The 21,216-nt window shown below is 37.3% G+C and overlaps 3 protein-coding genes and 1 long non-coding RNA gene across 6 annotated transcripts; 2 read left to right on the plus strand and 2 right to left on the minus strand.

Moving 5' to 3' along the window:
* Window positions 1-400: 400 nt before the first annotated feature.
* On the minus strand, window positions 401-3,046 carry LOC121262337 (WAT1-related protein At4g30420-like). Its single transcript, XM_041164772.1, has 7 exons — window positions 2,831-3,046; window positions 2,595-2,666; window positions 2,341-2,457; window positions 1,520-1,754; window positions 1,243-1,401; window positions 942-1,093; window positions 401-686 (listed from the first exon to the last, which is right to left on the minus strand). The coding sequence occupies exons 1-7, from the start codon at window positions 3,007-3,009 to the stop codon at window positions 467-469; spliced, it is 1,134 nt and encodes a 377-aa protein (XP_041020706.1). The 5' UTR covers window positions 3,010-3,046; the 3' UTR covers window positions 401-466.
* A 746-nt stretch (window positions 3,047-3,792) lies between these two features.
* LOC121262338 (splicing factor-like protein 1) lies at window positions 3,793-7,727 on the plus strand. Of its 2 annotated transcripts, none has more exons than XM_041164773.1 (2): window positions 3,793-6,302; window positions 7,465-7,727. In XM_041164773.1, exon 1 carries the CDS (start codon window positions 3,956-3,958, stop codon window positions 6,269-6,271), a length of 2,316 nt encoding a protein of 771 aa, XP_041020707.1. In that variant the 5' UTR covers window positions 3,793-3,955; the 3' UTR covers window positions 6,272-6,302; window positions 7,465-7,727. The 2 variants fall into 2 exon arrangements, with proteins under 2 accessions (XP_041020707.1, XP_041020709.1); XM_041164775.1 differs by having other exon boundaries at window positions 3,817-6,302; window positions 7,576-7,727.
* Window positions 7,728-12,268: 4,541 nt separating this feature from the next.
* On the minus strand, window positions 12,269-20,981 carry LOC121262340. Of its 2 annotated transcripts, XR_005940087.1 has the most exons (5): window positions 20,229-20,981; window positions 17,314-17,515; window positions 14,221-14,314; window positions 12,489-12,812; window positions 12,269-12,455 (listed from the first exon to the last, which is right to left on the minus strand). XR_005940087.1 is itself a non-coding variant. In XM_041164778.1 (4 exons), the coding sequence occupies exons 1-4, from the start codon at window positions 20,642-20,644 to the stop codon at window positions 12,541-12,543; spliced, it is 984 nt and encodes a 327-aa protein (XP_041020712.1). In that variant the 5' UTR covers window positions 20,645-20,981; the 3' UTR covers window positions 12,269-12,540. The 2 variants fall into 2 exon arrangements, 1 of the variants encoding a protein (XP_041020712.1); XM_041164778.1 differs by having other exon boundaries at window positions 12,269-12,812.
* Window positions 13,463-13,668, plus strand: LOC121262341. Its single transcript, XR_005940088.1, has 2 exons — window positions 13,463-13,605; window positions 13,637-13,668. It is a non-coding gene; the product is annotated as an uncharacterized LOC121262341 (long non-coding RNA).
* Window positions 20,982-21,216: the final 235 nt, after the last annotated feature.

Raw genomic sequence — 21,216 nt, forward strand, 5'->3', positions numbered from 1 at the left:
ATACCTTTTTTTTTTTTTTTTTTTTTTTTTAGTATATTATGATTGATTGGGGTTTTGACTGTTTTTCGCTTTAATTAATAATATTTCTTTTTTTTCTTTTTGGTTGATTAGCAAATTTTCTTGTCGCCTATGATTGAGGTTTGATCACATAAATTTATTTATGTGTTCGATCTAGTGTTTGGTTGATTAACTGCACAACATCTTTATTACTGTTAAGAATCAAATGCCCGTGGAGCGAACAGTGAATAAAATTAATTTTAGGCTTTTGTTTATTTCATTATTTTTGGCAAAGCAGATTTGATCAGATTCATTCATGAGGTTCTTCCAGCTAGCAAACATTACAATGAATACATCTCGGATTTTGTCCATCAGCAAGTGCCAAAACACGCAATCAAGTAATTGTTCTTTAATTCCTTGATCCATGCGATGGATGGAGTACTAAACTTCCATTAATTAGTGAAGGTCGTCATATGATTTCTTCTGATCGATCTTCGTCTTTAGTTGATTTATGAGACAAGATGAGTGGTTCCTCCAAATCATCATCATCATCTTCTATCAACAAGTTCACATTCCCGGCTTCATCATTTCGGAGATTTGCTGCCTCTTCATTGTTTTCCACAAGGTCTTTGGCTTTGCCCCACAGCACCATATATAAACCAATAATCACACCAATAGCACCTAACAAGCTGGAAAGGGCACGACGTTGGATCTTAGTACGTACACCTCATCACCAACAAGTAATTAATTTACCTAAGCTAGCATTAATGATCATAAGATCGAAGATAATACGTGTTTTTATTATATGATTACGTCCACTTTGATTTGAGAAGATGAATGGAAGATAAGGATCTTCTAGCTAAAATATATATATAAAAAAAAGGATCTCTAAGAATATAATTATTCCATGAATGGTTAGTTTCCGAAAGTTGAGACTGCGTTACCTTCCGGTGTAGATCTCCTCCTGAAGAAATATAGCAGCTAAAATGGTCACAATAACTGTGCATAGAGGATTGAACATTGCACAAAAGAGTGGGCCCCTTCGTGATATGCACCATGCTTGAACGAAGAATGAAAGCCCAGATCCTATGACTCCCTAGTTTTATATATATATATATATATATATATATATATATTTATGATATTCCAATAATTTCAACAGTTAAAACCAGTCAGTTAATGTTGATCAATATTATTAGAGAAGGAATCGAAATAAACGGGCCCGATTGAAATTTAATAACATACTGTATATATACAAGAAGCAATTTCAAGACTTGAATGTATATTCCATGCTTTTGGCTCTGGCTCTGTAAAATATGCAAGTACTGCTGATTGTAATGTGGCCAAGAAACACATCCAAGCCGACAAAGATAGGAGGTCAGGACATCTTGCTGAAGCTGGAACCTGATAAATATATATATATATATATATATATTTATCGAATATAACTTAATTTAGTACGTACGTGATCCAATTACGGCTAGCTAGCTATTTCCTTCAAGAGAACTTTAAAGCTGAATACCTGCAAAATCAGCCATAATGACCAGCAACAACAGCTTCCAAATAGAAGTAGACAACCCAGCAACCAATTCCCATCTCCCGATCCTAACACATGAGAATTTGCTGGTAGCAGCAATTCAGCATTGAGTAGCTTTGGGCCCCTAAGCAATGCCATGGACACTGCTCCACTCACACACAAGATTGTCCCTACTATCTTGGCAATACTTCTCAAGCTTCCAAAATCCACCCTCTCCAATCTAATCAAACAAACAAGAATATACAAAAGATCATGTACAAAATCCAGAAACAAATGATACGTCCAAGCTAGCTGCTAATTTCTAGCTAGTGTGTGTGTGTATATATATATATATATATATATATATATATATATAAATGATAGTTACAGTTGTAAATATGCAAACACCGTGCAATCACTTTAAAAAAGTAAATAAATACATGACCTACATGAAAAAAAAATTAATTTTTTAATAGTAGACCCAATTCTTTTACAAAGTGACTACACGGTACTTACGTACTCTACGACTGTATATAGCAATACTCATATATTTATATATAGATATATATATATGCTACTATTATGATTGCAGAGAGATTATGTTTTAGATATAAAATGCATGATTCCCATCTCTCACGTAATGATATATTATTCATGACCATATTATATAATATTGTATAATGAGATGTAGAACCAGTTTTTCAAATTATTTGTCACTCCTTTAACTTTCCATGGCTCTATCATCATGAATAGATCATGTTTTATACTTTGGACTCTAAATACTTATCAAAATTCATGACAACGGAGTCATTAATTAATACACTTGCCCGAAAATAGATGCCATTACAAAGGTGACTGCGGGGAGAAGATTGCCCATCGCACTTGCCATCGACGATGATGCCAAGTATAGGCCTTCAAAGTAAACGTTCTGATAAATTGTTACCCTGTACACACGTACGTTGTAGCTAGATTCAAAGTGTAGGAATAAATTTATTGAAAAAAAAAAAAAAAAAACTTGATACGCTTCATTCGTACGCAAGAAACCGAAGTCCGATTAAAAAAAAAAAAAAATCTATCTTACCCAATAAGAGAGACCAAAAATATCAAAGAGAAGCCCCTCAACCCCAAAGAAGATCCACCACCGGATTCTCTCCTGCCAAGTTACACATTAATTAAAAAAGCAATTAGGTTGTAAATATTTGGGTGAGAGTCATGAAAGAGATCGAAGAGGGGAAAATATATATATATATATATATATATATAGATAGATAGATATTATAAGCAAATATTAATTAGCATATATATATATATATGCACCTTGAGAAATAGGCTATGGGTGCTATAACCAAAGTTGCAATGGCTTGTCTGTAAACTACAAATACCCTGGGATTCATTCCTTGTAGGAGAGATGCTCTACTAGTAAGAGTAATAACTGCGTATGAAAATTGCAACCCAGACATAGCCATTACAGGCTTGTAATCATCCCAACCGCCCATACCTAAGCCCTGCAGCTTTCAAAAGTTTGGAAGACGTAATACGTTGGATCGGATCATAGTCATACTGCTGCGAGTCATGACTACGTACATTTATATTGTGATCAATTCATTTGCACGTGAAATTAATAAGAACGAGTACCAGTGCGCGTGTGAAAATGTGTACATACACAAATATTGAAAGATCTGAGTTGTTCCCGCCCGCCCGATACTTAAATTCCCTTATTAAATAATTAACAGTGCTTGCATGCATATATGCTAATTGTGACAATTAGTTTTTATTTTTTTTTACTTATGAAGAAAAATAAACTCCCGTGCTGTCATTATTAATTCCAGCCAGCTAGCTACATACCCTTCTTTTAACTCTTAGTAGTCTCCTTCTCTCGTGCATTAATTATTTGTTTGATTTGGGAAAAAAAAACTTTGCTGGCACCGCCCTGCCGCCGCTTAAACAATTCAAATACACTACAAGGGGCATCCTAACATTTTCAAATACACAACTGTCACAAAACAACGCGTACTCCATGTATTTTAACTTTATATTTGCTGTTTCTGCGACACAATAGAGCTTAATTATTTTACCATTTGGAAGATCCTGGATTGGATGCATATGCCTTCCATCTCTCATAAACTTCTCGGCAATGTATGCCAAAAAATCTCCATTAGCCACAAACTGTAAGTTGATGGATTTTCTCGGCCCAACCCACAAACTGTAAGTAAATGATGGGCTTTATCGGCCCAGCATGAGAGTACTTGTACATTACTTACAACGCTGGCCTACTTTTGCCCCTGATTTGGCGTTGATTCTAAATGCTGTGCCTTCTCCCGTACGCTTTTTGATCTTTCACGCCAAGACATCTCTCTCTCTCTCTCTCTCTCTCTCGGCACGTACGCTTCTGTTTTCTAAAATCCATTCCATGGACTCTCTTCAACCAAACCCTAGCCCCCAATGGCTTCCCTAGACGAGTCTCAACAACAACCCCTTTCTATCCCCCCTCCTCCTAAAACCCTAGATCAGGATCCCACTCACTATTTTCCCCAAAATACTCCCGAGAACAATGTCTCTTTTCCCACCTCTGACGACCACAAGCCCGATTTCCCAAAACCCTTCCTCTCCGATAATGGCTTCACCAATACCCACAGCGGCACCACCGACAAGGACCACTCCGGCGGTGAAGAGGAAACCACCAGTCGCCGCCGTCGCCGACGCAGCCGATGGGATCCACAACCGGATTCCAACGACAATAACCACCAAAACGGCGAAGATTCCGGCAGTGGAACGAGGAAGAGGAAATCTAGGTGGGCCGACGACGACCCCAAGCCGTCCATGCCGATTCAGCTTCCCGATTTCATGAAAGAACTCACCGGAGGTATTGAATTCGATCCTGAAATTCAAGCTTTGAATAGTAGGCTTTTAGAGATTAGTCGGATGCTATCGTCCGGTTTGCCTCTAGACGATAGACCAGAAGGGGCTCGGTCCCCTTCGCCCGAACCAATATATGATAACATGGGCATTAGAATTAACACTAGGGAGTATCGTGCCAGAGAGAGATTGAACAAAGAGAGGACTGATATTATCTCTCAGATTATAAAACGGAACCCGGCTTTCAAGCCACCGGCAGATTATCGGCCCCCAAAGCTTCAAAAGAAGCTTTACATACCGATGAAAGAGTACCCTGGATATAATTTTATTGGCCTTATTATTGGGCCAAGAGGGAATACGCAGAAGAGGATGGAGAGAGAGACGGGTGCCAAGATTGTAATTCGGGGAAAAGGATCGGTGAAGGAGGGTAGGTTGCAACAGAAAAGGGATTTGAAGATGCCGGATCCTTCTGAGAATGAGGACTTGCATGTGCTGGTAGAGGCGGAGACGCAGGATGCGCTTGATGCTGCGGCAGGGATGGTGGAGAAGCTGTTGCAGCCGGTTGATGAGGTGTTGAATGAGCATAAAAGGCAGCAGCTAAGGGAGCTGGCTGCCTTGAATGGGACCATAAGAGATGAAGAGTTTTGTAGGTTGTGTGGTGAGCCAGGTCATCGCCAGTATGCATGCCCCTCGCGTACTTCAACTTTTAAGAGCGATGTGTTGTGTAAAATATGTGGTGATGGTGGGCACCCTACTATTGATTGTCCAGTAAAAGGGACCACTGGGAAGAAGATGGATGATGAGTATCAAAACTTTTTGGCAGAGTTAGGAGGGACGGTTCCTGAGTCAGCAACTAAGCAAAACAGTATGTTGGCACTTGGCGCAGGACCTGGAAATTCAGGAAGCAATCCTCCTTGGGCTAGTAATGCTGGCAATGCTGCTAGTGCATCACAAGCAGGGTTAGGTTCAATTGGAGTCAAACCTACCAAGGAAATTGATGATACAAACTTGTATATTGGTTATCTGCCACCTACGCTTGAGGATGATGGTCTGATCAGTTTGTTTTCACCTTTTGGAGATATCGTGATGGCTAAGGTTATCAAGGATCGGGTTACGGGATTGAGCAAAGGGTATGGTTTTGTGAAGTATGCAGATGTTCAAATGGCCAATAATGCAACTGCGAGCATGAATGGTTATCGTCTAGAGGGGCGGACTATTGCTGTGAGAGTTGCTGGTCGGCCGCCTCAGCCTGTCGTGCCTCCTGGCCCACCAGCCTCAGCAATGTCCTCATATCCAGTTTCAAGTCAGCCCCATGGTGCCTATCCATCTCAGCAATTTACAGCAGGTGGTCCTTTTGGGAATGCACCACCTGGAAGTTTTGGAATGACTCCAGTTCCATGGGGATCTCCTGTTCCTCCTCCCTATGCTCCTTATGCACCTTCCCCTCCTGGTTCAACCATGTATCCTCCTCCTGTCCAGGGTCAACCTATGCCACCTTATGGTGTACAGTATCCTCCACCACCTGTGCAACCAGTTCCTCCTGGTGCACCGTCTCAGCCTGCAACTTCAAGTGAAGCACAACAGAGTTATCCTCCAGGAGTGCAATCTGAGAACAGTACTACACAATCTATGCCAACCAATATATATGGGAACCCTTTAGCTGCAATGCCACAACCTTCATATTCCACATCTTCATATGGCTATTCAAATTATTACAGCGCTGTCCCCCCGCCACCTCCTCCTCCTGCATCTGTTCCTAGCTCAACAGGTGACCAATCACAGAGCATTGGGAACATGCCTTGGGCCACAAATCCACCTTTGCCTCCTCCTGTTTCTTCGGCTGAGAAGACAACATATGGTGCAGATGCAGAGTATGAGAAGTTCATGGCAGAGATGAAATAAGTTAGCCCCTTTTCTGCAAAAAGTCAATGAGGTATGCATGCCACATCCATTTGCTTTAATTTGGTCTTACTAAATGAAATTTTGATTGATTCTTATCTTGGTTGAACTTGATAGCTCTGCCATCTTATGAAACTTGAGCCTGATCTGTTACTAACCATTTAATCTTGTAGTTTCGTTGTTTCAGTTTAGTGGTGTTGAGTTTCTGCTGCTTATTTAATTAATTTTGATTCACAAGTGGTCTGTGCAGCAATCCAGTGATTCCTTTAATTACATTGGAGCTTAGTAGGAAGGGCAAATAACTATATATTGTGGCAAGTGAATACGTTTTTTCTATTCCTGTGAGAACTTATCAAACATTTACATCTATTAGAGTTTTTACTTTGTAGGTGTGATACATTGATGCAAAGAATGGGGATCTTAATATTTAATCATGTAATTGAAAATTTTAGAGTTACTATTTGTAGTTGCATGTGTGCATCTTAATGTGTAATTTTTTCTTCTGTGGACCTTGGCTGCTTTTTTTTTTTTATTTTTTTTATTTTTTCTCTCTCTTTGTAAAGAAACCTGCACAATCATAATATGATTGTGAAGCATTTGTAAAAGGGTTCAAGAGTTTGAAACTCCATGAAAAATAATTTATAAACTGTGTATTAGTTGACTATGATACATAAAAATGAAAATGTTGGACCAGAACTTTTTCTAGGTTTTTGTGTTTATAAAGTCCACCCCCCCCCCCCCCCCCAAAAAAAAAAAAACAAAAACAAATTGAAGGATGTTTCTTTTTTTCCCCCTTGATGAATGATGGTGAGGCTAAAAACAAGATTATTTGGGTTTCATCTTTAGTTCCTGCATGGTTATTCATGTGAGTTAATACCATCCAGATTTGGTAAAAAAATAAAGAGTAAAAGCAAGACTGGCACGACAAAAGAATCTGAGAAAAAGAGAATTGGTTTTCGGTACTACAGTTGATAATGCTTTTTTCCCTTTATCTAGATCATTTGTAACTTTATCATGCAGTGATGGATGTAATTATCTGTCTCAAACTGCACTTACAATTTCCTTTATATATGCTAATATATTTTATGCATATAACTAGAATTAAGTGCATGTGTCTTATTGCTGCATAATTTTTGTTGATATATTGTTTTTTCAATTCTTAACTCTTTCATTGTTATGATCTAAAATTTTGACAGGCTGATGTTTCATGGAGATCTTGTGAACCTGATTTCTTACCTCTTGCCATGATTTTGTTGGAAGTTGGGACTCACATCTTTAACCTTGCTGTACTGTTATGACATTTGCAGAAACTTGGACAAAGTTCAGATCGTGGAGTGTTGTATTGGAGAAGCCACTTTAAAGCATATTGTTATGATTATTATTATTGTTAATCTATGTGCTCTTGTAGGACTCTTTCTGTGGTGGTTTCTTATTACTTTCTAGAGAATGTCTGTTTTTCAATTTTTCTTTCTTTCTATCAGCTATTTGAACTTTTTGCAGTATTATGTCACTGATTTTTTTTGTTAACATTTTCATTTGACTTTTTTGGGTTCCTAAGTTTTTGTGGCTTGCTAACTCTAACTTGTTTTAAGTTTTGATTACGATAACCATTTTTATTTTGAGGGTTTGAAGTTATTCTAATGCCATGGTGTTGAAGCTGTCTATTTGATGCCATATCCTTTCTGTGCAGAAGGTAATGATGCCTTACTATTTTAAGGCATTGGGGTAGGTGGAAGAAATATCTTGTTTATGATTTTCTTCCTTATATACATTCTGCTTCTATGTGTACACGGTTTATTTTGATCCCTTCTTTCAGTTCTTATGTGGCAGGTACAAGAATTCAGACATAAATCCATGTCACGGCTTTTTATAGCTTTACTTAATGTTAATTGAAGGAAATAGCCCATGCAAAGATGAATGTTGGTCAAGCCTGTGAATAGTATGGCTGAGGCTGTGTTTTCAGTGAGCTGAGTTTGCTTTACAATGTTAATAAGATTATGAGCTAAGGAAATGGATTTGTAGAATCCACCACCCCCAACTTAGCTTTTAAGCTCTCTACACTGGGGGTTTGCTTCTATTATTGGTCTAAACAAGTGACATGATCAAGTAGGGGAAATTCTTTCAAGCAGAATAGAAAGAAGGATTAAAAGAAATTAGAGTGTTACTCTTTTGAGCTCATTATTTGTCGATCTATGGAAGAGGAAATGGGATCATGTCCTTTTACTTATCAAAAAGAAAAAGGAAAAAGAATATGGGATCATGCCTTATGTGTATCTATATTGAGATTAAGAGTCAACTGCTGTAGTCATGCAGGTGTTTGAGTGTGTATTGCACGAACAATAACGATAATAGGTTATTTAGGTGTTATACACTGGATGGATTTAGTTTGGATAATAGCAGGGTAATCTTCTTTCCAGGATATACATACAGTTGCATGACTCATGGGATATATAGTTGAAAAGTATTGATTTTGCTTTTTATAGATGCCACAATAATAGTTAAGAGAAATGATATTTGCAGTCATATAGTGTTCAAGCGTCGCACACTCCTTTTGGAAAAAGTGAGTAAATATGAGATCTACATGAAAAAATTAATTTTTTTTATGGTGGACCCCACTCTTTTTTAAAAGGAGTGTACAACGCTTGCACAACCTATGACTGTATCTAGTATTACTCGCTAGCTAAGTAATTCATGACTTGAGAGTTGTTAGCCTATATATAATTGGGTCCCTCATACCCACTACATGAATACTTGATGAAGTCTGATTTTAATGGAGATTTGTTGCATGACTTCTATCTTACAATGTTTTCAGGTTAGATCTTAGAGGATTTTATACGTACATGTGTTTGTTTTACATATTATCAATGCATATCTGTTTGTGTGAACCATTGGGTCAATTCATGAGGGGCTTTCGTGATACCAACCTTTTGGAAGTGGTTGCATCATGTTTAATAGCCTATAATCCTTGCGTTCAAAACTTCAGGTCTCAATGTTGCAACATGTGTGAAATATAAATGTAGGCATATTCATAATGCTGGTCAATTACTTCAGCTTATTTTTATAGAAAGAACAGTTTTAGTGTAGTAGTCTGTATATAGTCAGCCTTATTAATACATCATTAGTTAGATTTCTTTGCACTTATTAGCTCTGTTCCTTGAAAATGAGCCTCACATATTCAGATGATTCTGGTATCAAATTCGAATTTCTGACAACAGATCTTGTTGATAATTCCTTTCCAGAAGTTCTATTATAAAGGATTATCTTTTCTTGGCCCTGTTGACTTTAAAGTTTTAGGTGGTTACCTTCGTTTGGTTAATATATTTAATAATATATTATAATCTTGTAGGCTTTGGCTGTCTTTTATGGTAGTAGACATGCATGCTTTTAATAATTTGTGTAATTAGATAAAGAAGCATGGAATATTAACGCATCTTCTAGAACTTAACTGTATATATTGCATGATACATCTGAAATGCACCCATTTTTTTACTCCAAATTTCTCCTTTTTACTTCTGGTTAGATTTTTCTTTTTGTGTTCCTTTTTTTTTTTTTTTTTTTTGGGGGGGGGGGGGGGGGGGACCTTTTGCTAACTGTTGTCATATGTCTGACCGTAAACTTGGATGTCCACTTCATGCGGTGCTGTGACCTTTTGCTAACTGTTGTAACTCATAATGGCTCCTGCTGATTAGTGTACGAGTGGGGGGAGCCAAAAATGTGTGTTTTAGTTGTATCAACAGCAAAGACTTCATATCTGAGAATGTATTTAGGTGTTCTTTTGTATACTTCTTGTGTACATGGGCTATGCCTATTTTATTCATACCAATAAATTTACTCTTACTTATAAAAAGAAAAAAAGACTTCATATCTGAGAAACTCTAGATAATGTTTGCGTGCTACCTTGAAAGGTTTGTTTTTGCTGAATGTCAAAAAGAGTTCCATTTTTGAGTCCATAAATAGTTTGCTTAATAGGTGTGGTGGTCCAGTGGTTTCTGATTTCTTATGTGAGAAATTGTACAAGACTTTCTTGTATAGCCTAACTTTTCAGAATATAGATCTATAGGTGCTGCATTGAGCTAGGTTCTAATTAGATACTTGGCATTTTCAAATTGTCTTTATGAAGATAATTGCAGCGGCAGATGGAACTTTGGTGCTCTTTGTGTATACACTGATCCAATCATGCAGATCTGAAGAATCTCTTTGCCTGCACTACCTGTTGATTGGGTCATATAATGGGAGTAGGAATATGTGGGTTGTGGTATTTATTCATCTGGTCCTTTTTGGAAGTTCTCTAACATTGCACAGCCGCTTACGAGTCAGACATGCACATGGTTATTCTTTGTAGGTCACTCCTATGGCATATAACTTTCGCATAGACTCATGTCTTGGGATTGTGAAAAGGTCTGCTGTGTTTTCAGGTTTTTGCAAGTATTATAACTCTGCTTACCAAATTGTGATTAAATTGGTCAGGATTTACTTTTATGAGATGATATACAGAGTTTTGAGATTTTTTTTTTTTTTTTTTTTTTTTTTTTTTTTTTTTTTTTTTTTTTGCGTTGCAAGCTCTGCAGACCCTTGCCAGCGAAGATATTGCTTCAGCTATGGAGCCATTGTACCTTTAATTTGTCTTGGGGTGGGGGTTTTTTGTCTGCTTCTATTGTCAACGGAGATGGAGAGAAATTTGATTAGTGGAAGGAAAGAAAGTGTTTTGGGGGTGGTGGGTTAGGTTTAGTGTGTGCCAACCAGTGTGGTCCAAATTGTGAATTTACTAATTTATGCATTAATTGTAAAATTTCAATGATACATGCTGCTACTAGCCTTTTATCTGTGGCATAATATTAAGATTTTATGCCGATGCTACAGATGCTAGAACAAGGTTGTTGATTTAACGACCGTAACGAGAACTAAACACCTTTGTGTTGCAACATCCATTTTGTTTTAACCTGTTCATTAAAAAATGACCCAGCCTCACCAAGTATTGCTTGTTGAACCCCATTTTATTGGTAGGAGATTTGTTTGATACAGTATTTTTGGACCTTATGGATGTTTTGTCACATAATATAGTGCCAACTCTGATTGCTTGGATGTCTCACGTGGTCCGTTTGTTTGTATGCTCTGCTACTTAAACATATGGCATAAACTGTTACACAATTGAATGAGACGTGTAAATTCACGATTTATATGTATTCTATTGGTGGATAAATGAGATGAAGCAGATGGCCATGTATTACGGTTTATTTGTCTTGTGAACAATTTTGATAAATAGATTATTTTATCTTATTAATATGTTTATTTAAAATTTTAAAAAACTAATTTCTGGTTTCAGAAATGTGAAATACTCTAGCAACAAAGGTATTATATAAAATTAATTTTACAAATTGATGTGATTTGATTTGTAGTAGCTTTGTATTGTTAGGTTATTTTTATTATAAAGTATAGCAAACAGATTAGATGAAATATGTCAGTTTGTAAGATTATTTTGTGTAATTTATTTATGTTATATGTTTAGTTGCTCTTCGTAAACATGTTTAGTTATTTTATGTTATATATCCATCATTGTGTACATAAGAACTTAAAACATGATGTATTATACCCTTTGGATTTTTAAAATTATGGGAGTTAGGTCAAGTTTATGTCAATATTAATTATTATTTATATTTTTTTATTTATATATATAGTTGAACAAGCTCTAGACAAAATTTGTCTAGTAGTTGATTTTGTTACCACTTCTTTAAGAACCTCTCTTTAGACTTTAGTGGCGTCACTTTATAACTGTTACGGTGGGTTGAGCTGCTGTTACCAAAACTAGTAGGTTAAAGCTTTTACAACAATATGATAATCAAATACTGATTTGTAAACAAGATTCCATGCCTCTCATTGCCGTGAACTTTCTCTGCCAGTGCATGTCAAACAAAAAAATACTAGTGTCCTCATAATTTGGGACTATAATAATTAAACAAGGAAAATCTTGGAAATGATTGGTCAATGAGTCTCCAGAGTCTTGCAACGAACTGAAACTTGTGATACTTATATCCAAGCAGAAAAGACCTGCTCGAGTACATCACCAAGTAATTTGAGCCTAAAACTAAATTCAAGATACAAAGAAAAAAAGGAGGCTAACTTTACATCCCCATGGTCTAATGCATAACTTGCCAACTGAAATGCGTTGTAAACATAAAAGCAATGAAAGCATAGCTTGAGCTTAAAAAAGATTATCTCATCCAGCCCAGCGGGAAACACCCACTCCTCCTGTCATGTCGTCAAATTCTATACCATCAAGCCTTGCGGGCTCGAGACACCACCACTATCAACAGCACCAAAACAGATAGCATGAATGAAGTCTTAAGCTTTTCCTTGAAAGGATCGGTGGCTCCTGTTGTCTTCTGATTATCGGGAGAATGAAATAACTCGTTCATAAGCTTTGTGATGTTCTCGATCACTTCCATGACCTTTGCCTTAGTGTTGTCAAATATCCACCTTAGTACATTCGCCACTTCATTGGAGTCCTCAGAACTCTCATCTGGACTCTGGAGTTCCTTGTTTTCAACTGCATATTTCACAAAAATTCATAATCCTAAGCAAAAATGGTTTTATTTTCATAAGCCTGTCACTGTTGGCCACCATATTGACCCACCAATACAAAATCAATTAATATTTTTATATAATTTCATATTCTCCACAGGCAAGAAGGCTGAGTAAACAAAATGGTGAAAGGCCTGAAAACACAGGCAAAAACAATCATGAATATATATATATATATATATATATATATTTTTTCTCTTGGGGTTGTGGGGTGTAAATAAGTAGTTGCAACAGAAGTACTATTAAGAAATCAATATTACATTCAAGATTAAAAAAAGCCAAAACCTTTTATGAAGACCGCATATGACTAGAACAGAAACAACCACCAAGCTAAAGCATGCCAGACGATTACTCAAATCAAATTTGGGGTAACCATCTATTTCATAACCTAGTATTAAGTACAAAATTTGAAAGTACCAAAGCAGGTTGACCATTGTACAGCCATAAAATCAGATCCTCCACTATCGTCGTCATCTTCAGACTCTACAACAGACAATCCAGGACCAGTGGCTCTATCTTCCATAGAATGCTATGGTTATTTATAAGACTTGTCAATAAACCAATTCTGCATCTCCTTAAATATAAGTCTCATGCACATCTGGATTGTGAGCTTCAATTAAGGGTAGGTTTGCATAGATTGTTCAGATGGAAACATCTCGTCTGGAGTTGTATCGTACAGTAATTTTGGCTATCCAAACACAATATTTCATCTCTTAAATTTTGAAAACATCCACTAAAATAAACAGTATATGAACAGTGTGTGAACTGACATAAACAGTATATGAACAGTACACAGTGGGACCCACCCCTTTATCAAATCCCAAAAAATCAAAACTATCTCATCTTATCTTAACTAAAAAAAAACTCAAATATTATTCAAAACATCTCATCTCAACTGTAAATCTAAACCCACCCTAAATGTTGTCTCAAATCATGCTTTATGCCATTCAGACAGATTATCCCCTTTAAAGTCAATTTTAAAGGGGACTCAACGGATAAAGTTCAAGGAAGAAAAGATAACTAAATACAGAAATACAACAAAATATGTCATTAATGTTATGATTGATGGATGATTTCCAACATTGATTATAATAAGGACAAAGTTTTCCTCTAACCCATTTAGAAAATTTCCACGTGTCCCTTGAAGATGTGAGAAGCAAATAATATTTAAATAAAGGGATACATGACAGTTTTTAAACTTAAAACTTCTAAAAAAGCTTGGTACTTGCACATGCTCAATAGACACTTGGCATTTTTATAAATGGGTTGGAGGAAGTTTCCAGTTTGGAGGAAAACTCTCCATATATGTCTTTTCTTCATACGTAAAATGTATTAATTAGAGAGGCTTGATAGAGTCCTAAAATCGATAGAACCTGCAGAGAATGACTCCCTGAGCTCCCGCACCGCCTCATTATTCAAAACCGCATCCCAAACTAATTTATCTGATGACAATGATATGACCATTCTCTACACAAAAATTAAGCCCATTAGAAACATACATAACCTTAATATAAGGAAGTTTAAAATGCTTAGAAATAAACATACAGGTAAGTTCAAAATAGAAGGAAAAAAAAAAAAAAAAAAAACTCTAGTCATTCTGTATATTAGAGCAAGATCACAAGCCCTACCAATCTCATACGTTAAATCTTAATTCACAAGCATTCGGGTTTTTGCTGAAAAAGTTTTGCGATGACTGGCCCCACGCCTGTGGGGTCTGGAGCTCCAAGCCACAAAAGTTTTGCGGATTTACTCAAACCCCAGGTGCCTTCGAATCCTATTCCTTTGAGGGTCCCTACTTTAGTCAAAGGAGAACCTGCATTCCTTTTCACGAAGAAAGAGATAATGATGACAGAACGTAAATTCCAGAATACTCTGGTCTTGATTCGATCAAACTGCATATTATTAAAAGATGGGGGGGGGGGGGGGGCTGGCCAATATTCCGACTATAGGAATCCTAGACCCAAGGCATATCATGGTACATATGATTGACAGGGATGATTTTGTTAAAGCTGGGGCAAGGGAATCAAGAGAAATAGAAGGATATCCTTTTAGGATCTTCAAATGGACTCCGGATTTCAATTGTGGGGAGGAGCTGCCGCTAGCCTCGGTGTGGGTTTCACTGCCGGGTTTGCCTTTACATTTATTCAAGTTGGATTATCTACAGTCATTTGCAGGTTCTTTAGAGCAGATAATCCAACCATTTCTTTAACAAGACCCAGGTGTGCTCAGTTTTGTTTTGAGATCGATGTGCCTAAAAACCCTTGCTGGAGAGGTTTTGGATGGGAATATTGGAATCTCATGGCTTCTGGTAGAGAGTAGTGTATGAAAGGGACCTGGCTTTCTGCTGGATATGTAAGCATCAGGGTCACCTTCCAACTATTTGTAAAAAAGCCTCAAAGGGAAGCAGGTTAGCGTACAAAGGGAGATAAAACGTGTCTATGTGGTAAAACAGAAAGCAGCATTGGTTGAGGGAGGCACTTCTGAAAAATCTTCCAAGCAGTTGGATAGTGTGGATGTGGTGGATGTACTTTTGGGTGGCCCTAAGGAAGGTAAAGAACTTCCTGAGCTGGCTGGGAAAACAAATAAATTGGGCACTGAAAACTTTTGGGTGTTTTAATTTCGAGCAGACATGTTTCCTCTGAGTTCTGGGTCATAAAATGCTTTCTGAGGTTTTTGTACTTACTAGAAGAGACGGCATCTTCAATATCACCAACCAAAGTGTCAAGCTTTAACGCCGTCTCTGCATACATTCAAACAGTCTCCACCCTTGCCACCTCCTTGGCCAATGCCGGCAGCTCTTCCCCCAAAATCTGCTCTGCCCTCTCGTTTCCCTCTCCTACTCTTCCATCTGATATCTAGCCATGGGAGATAGTGGAGGATCCGAGAGCAATCAATTTGGCATTGATGTCGTTGAAAAAACTGTCGAATCGGTCGGAAAATGCAGCGTAGGCAACAAGACTCGCTTCAAGCCTCCAGTTGAGGTTGGTTAAAGTCCAATCCAAATCAGAGCACTAAGTGTGGAGCTCTAAGACGAGACATGGAGCATCGTTGAGATTCTCCTTGGTGCCAAACTTATCGTCGAGGAAAGAGAGCACCGAGGAGGAGAGGTCCGTCGTTGAGATTCTCCTTGGGTTTACTACCATCTATTATCAGTTGGTGTCTTTGGCTTCGTCGGTGCACAGCTCGCATGAAAGATAAAAAGGAGTCGACAAACAATACATTTTAAGATTAAACTTTTGCTTGCTAACAGATGATAAAATTATCTCCTTGTAAGAAAGTTAGTAATTATGATCTTGCCATAAGGCATCAATTAGGCATCACCTTCTCAGGTATCAAAACACTAAAAGTTTTGGTTTTGTGATGGACTCCCCAGTCTCAAGGTTCGTCAAGCTGAATGTAGATGGGTGTAGTTTGGGCAACCCAGGTATTTGTGGTGGGGGAGGGGTAATCTGAAATTCAAGGGGGGAATTTGATTGTAGGTTTTTCTGCCTGCTATGGATAGAGAACAAACACAATGGCTGAGGTACATGCTCTACTATATAGCCTTAAAGTTTGAATAAGGTGGAACCTAAGTAGAGTTGAGGTTGAAACCGATTCACAGATTCTTGTAAATTGGTGGAATAGACATAACCATCTTAACTGGGAATTAAGGGAGGACTGGGAGAGAACCTTATGCCTATCAAAAGATTTGATTCTTACAGTAAAGCACATTTTCAGAGAAGTAAACCAAGTTGCAGACATTTTGGCTAAACAGGGTGTAAAAGGGAGTACAAGAGAGATCTTGTCACCCACTAGAGACATTATAGGAACTCTTAGAATTGAGAGAGCTGGTTTGCCTGTGCTATGGTGTAAATGATAGGGATCAATATACATAGTCCATATACTTTTTATTTTCTCTAGTTTTTCTTTACTTTGGGCTGTATCTGGGTTTTTGTATAGTCTAGATGTGGGTTCGTTATCATGGTATTCCTCTGCCATAAGTAAGGGTTTATTAATAAAATTGGGGCTTTGTCCTCTTTCATGGAAAAAAAAAAAAAAATCACAAGCATTCTAAGGTGTGTAGGTCTATTTGTTATCATACCTATCATTACTCTCAATAGCACAAGTTCAATAGATGATTGATAGGGGACTGAGTGCAATGGTTTCAACTCTCATCAACACTTCCTCAAAAAAAAATTTGTTAAAAGCATTTTAAGCACTTGAGAAAATAATGGTGCCACAGTTTTCTATCATCACATTCACTTCAAAGAGGTCAACAATTCATATGATATTAGAAATAACAGAACTATAAGATATTACAAAAATAAAGCTCAATTTTAATGCATCTTCAATATTCTCCGACACAATTTCACGCCTACAATTTCCCCCAAAAGAACAAAAAATTGGGGGAAATGCATTTTAACTTTTCCACACAGATTATATGGAAACCTAGATTATAGGAGAACAACGGAAATGGTATAAGGCACCTGAACAGATGGCTCGGTCTGCAATAAATGCAAAGCATCATAAACTCTGTCGGATCCCTGAGGTTGCAAAATCCTAGAATTGCATAGATGCAAAGAGGGTTCCACCCAGTCTAACTCCGACCCAGTAGGACTTGTAACTTGATCTGCCACACCATTGTCCACAGAAGGAACGACCTTGCAGTACGAGGCAGGGTCAAAAACCCTAGGCATGAAAACCATACCAAAAACAGCAGATGTTACTATTATACGTGCAAGTCATAGTGAAATGTGACTAGGTGATCCCTGAAAACAAATCAATCTAAAATCATATAACAATATTTTTGGTGGAAATTATCTAGCTCAAGAAAATCTAACTTTAAATCATTTGCATCATAAGCTAAATATCATCAAGTTCATAGCATCATCATAGTATGTGATAGTCAGGAGTGAAATTTCATAAGGAGCTCCTCCAAGATTTTGATTTAATCGCATGGAGAAACATTTATGGGGAAATTACCTGCTCACTAAAAGGATGCTCCAGATTATTTCTAAATTCCATAATTCTTCAGCTTCATAGCGTTAGGAAACAAAAAGAATAGGTGTACTCAACTGATAATACAGTGAGCCAAAACATGCTTCCACCAAGTTTTAGTATCCCTAGCTTATCAAGCTTACAGTAACTCAACCATGTCATGGAAAAAGTTTGTAGACAGATGCAACCATATATCGCATTTCTTTTTGTGTGAAGCCTTCAATACCCACCATATATTGCATTTCTTTTTGTACAAGCCTTCGATACCCAATGAAGGGTACTGGAGGCAAATGCCAAACCTTAAAAGCATGAAACTTTTCTTTTCTTTTCTTTTTTTATAAGTAAACCTTAAAGCATGAACCTTCCATAGCAGTTCCATGAAAATCCTACACTAGATCTTTTTTTATAAGAAAAAGTCCTACACTCCTAGGTATTTGATTCCTTTCTGTACGAGAAAGTTCTATTGTAATGGTGTTCCTATGTAACCCCTCCCCCCCAACCTAGGAACAATAACTTAAACTCGAATTGAACTCCTAACTCGCAAGGGCGAGGCTGCCTACCAGCTCTGATTCACCACCACATTCAAAGATACCGTAGAAGGTTTATAGGACTTCAAGTTTTATTCCAGAGACTACAAACTATCTAGAACCAAGCTTGAGCCGTCAATATACCCAGTTTTCCATCCATTAATTAGCTCAGAGCATGAGAGTTATACTTTTCTTTATTTTCTGGTCAGAGGGGAGCTAAGGGGCAGTTTTGGGCAGAAGCAAGGGAGAGAGTCACTCATTTTATATATAGAATCATACATGTGACTTTGGGAAGCAAGATAAAATAGATTATAAGCTTTCCTTTCTTCTTATGTGGTGCAGTTCTAGATCAACCATAAGTTAAAAGCTTGCCTCTACCATTTCCTGCATCACTATGCTTCTTCCGATTATAAAGCTTTTTGTACTCTTCTCTACTGCTTATAGTAGTTACTCCTGACCTCTCTCCCAAAAATACATTGTAAAACTTTCTAGTGCAAGTATTTGGGTTTATAAGAATCTTCCTATCATTATGAATAAGCCATCAACAAGAGAGATCACATAGATGTAACTTTGATAACTACTGAATTCTACCATAACATGTTACCACATGTACGCAAACCAGAAGCCATCTATAAGATTCAACAATGTATGAAGCAAAGGAGTGACTTCAAATGAGAATAAAAAGGACCACAGTTGACAAACGTGTTTGTTCTCGTCCACAATCTATTACTTGTATGATTTATGAAGCATCTTCTTTGTATTCAATTGAGCCACCTCATCATTCCATTTCATTTTACTTTTCAGTTTATTTTATTAACCTATTCCAACCCTTCACATGCTAAAAATACCTTTCGTTGCATTGTCTCTATTACCACAATACACCAACCCAATTTTGTGACATTAAGATTTTTAAAAAAAGATTTGAAGACAAATTCGATTCCCTATTACTTGTCTCTTTGACTTTTCTCACAACTTAACTCTAATACAATTTTATTATTACTTTTCCAACAAAGAAAAATAGACTATTTATCTTATTGTAGATATCTTATTATTCTTACTTATATAAGAAAAAAAAAAAAAAAAAAAAAAAAGATATCTTATCATTCACACCACTTAATTTTGATGTTAATTAAGATGTAAAAATTGCCCTTCCTCAATATTATAAGAATATTCTTACATTTTTTTTATAAAAGTAAAAGTAAAACTTTATTAATAGAAAAAAGGCATGGCCCAAGTTCTTACATTATATAATCTTTGTGACATATATCTTAAACAATTAATGCAAGATAGTTATGTGATCATTCCCGCACAAATGCACTGGTTGACAACCAGTATTTAAAAATAATTGGACAATGACTCATTTTGGATGGCCAGCGAAGCAAACAAATACGGCCAATTTGATTTTTTAAATACATTCCTTTACTCTTTATTTACATGAGATCTGGCCAAATTTGCTAGCTGAATCATCGAGTTCGATCATGACTTATATTTCCTTTATATACCGATATATATTTAACATCGCCATTTATATTGCCATAGCCATCACCATCACCATCGACGTTACAATAAAGTCATCGATAGCCATACCCCATCGCTTGTTGGGGTATATCGATCCACTTCATGATTTCACAACAGGCCCAAAAAAACGCTAGGAAAATATCGATCTTTAGGTTCTTGCTCCACCCTGTGGATCGTAAGTTCGTAACCCCCCAGCACAACAATAACAAAATCAATGGGATATTCAAATAATAATAATAATTCCTATAATTTCCCTTCAAACCAATTGCCCACGTAATTTATTTAAAAGAAAGCATGAACAACAAAGGAAAAGAAAAAAGAAAGGAGAGATTTGAACTTGAATCGAATTAGAATCTTACTGTTGGAGAGCAGAAACAGCGTCCTGGACTTCTTCCATGGAAGGAACAGGGCCGAGAACAAAATCATCAAAATACCCATGGGGTTGCTTATCTTCGCTCCCATCGACAGAAACCCAGTCAAGCTCATCACTCTGAGACAGAGGAGGAGGCCAAGTGGGTATCCCAGAAGTTGCAGAGATGGGAACATTGTGGGAAGCAAAAGGTGAAGTGGAAGAGAGAGAAAGCTGACTTGAGGAACTGGGTTTGTGGGTAGGCCTGGAAGTGGGAGATGTAGAAGTATGGGGAGTGTTGCTGGAGGAAGAAATGGGTTCTTGGAGAGCAGTGCCAGCAGCCACACCAGTAGTTCTTGCAGTAGCGACTGCTCTTCCAACTGTCCTTAACATGCTTCCACCTCCCATGCCTTTGCCACCAAACATGGACGCTCTCCGCCGGCTGCTGTGATATCAATCTCTGTGCGTTAAAAATCTATCTAATTTTATCGTTGATAAAGGAATGTACTTGGTCTTCCGTCTCAGACCGACTGTTGATGTTTTCGAGGAGATGAAATGGATAGGGTCATAGGATATGCTCTTCCAAGTTCCACGAGCGTCACGGGTCCACTTCAAGAGCAGCTTTTTCTGGTTTTCTTTTTCTTATCGGTGCCCTTTACCCTGCCTTTGTCTGGTGGTGTGTTTAGTATTTATTTTGCTACTTGGGAGTCTTTCTGGAGGGTGATATCTATAGAACATATTCGTTGCCTTGCAAACAAGCGGTGTGTTCGACGACGACGAAGATAAGCGGTGCGTAGAAAAACAGCGGATGAGACAAGAAAAAAAATATAAAAGAAAATATAAAAAATGATTTGAGAGGCAAAAAACAAAAGAGGGATTTTTGGGAGTTTAGCGCGATTAGGCCTCGTTTGTTTTCAAGAAATATCTCATCTCATCTCACTTCATCATTATAACTTTCTTAAATTTTCACATAAAATAAAATAAACAATTCAACTTTT

This window comes from Juglans microcarpa x Juglans regia, chromosome 4S (genome assembly GCF_004785595.1).
Source record: "Juglans microcarpa x Juglans regia isolate MS1-56 chromosome 4S, Jm3101_v1.0, whole genome shotgun sequence".
In the NCBI taxonomy this organism is placed as follows: Eukaryota; Viridiplantae; Streptophyta; class Magnoliopsida; order Fagales; family Juglandaceae; genus Juglans; species Juglans microcarpa x Juglans regia.

Coding starts and splice junctions, on each gene's coding strand:
- LOC121262340 (XM_041164778.1), bottom strand. CDS start 20,644: ATGTTTGGTGGCAAAGGCATGGGAGGTGGAAGCATGTTAAGGACAGTT. Junction 14,315..17,313: donor AGACCGAGCCATCTGTTCAG/GTGCCTTATACC, acceptor ATTTTTGTGTAG/AGAATGGTCATATCATTGTC. Junction 12,813..14,220: donor CAGGGAGTCATTCTCTGCAG/GTTCTATCGATT, acceptor TGAAATATGCAG/TTGAAAACAAGGAACTCCAG.
- LOC121262337 (XM_041164772.1), bottom strand. CDS start 3,009: ATGGGCGGTTGGGATGATTACAAGCCTGTAATGGCTATGTCTGGGTTG. Junction 2,458..2,594: donor TTTTTGGTCTCTCTTATTGG/GTAAGATAGATT, acceptor ACGTGTGTACAG/GGTAACAATTTATCAGAACG. Junction 1,755..2,340: donor GTAATGGCATCTATTTTCGG/GCAAGTGTATTA, acceptor TTGTTTGATTAG/ATTGGAGAGGGTGGATTTTG.
- LOC121262338 (XM_041164773.1), top strand. CDS start 3,956: ATGGCTTCCCTAGACGAGTCTCAACAACAACCCCTTTCTATCCCCCCT.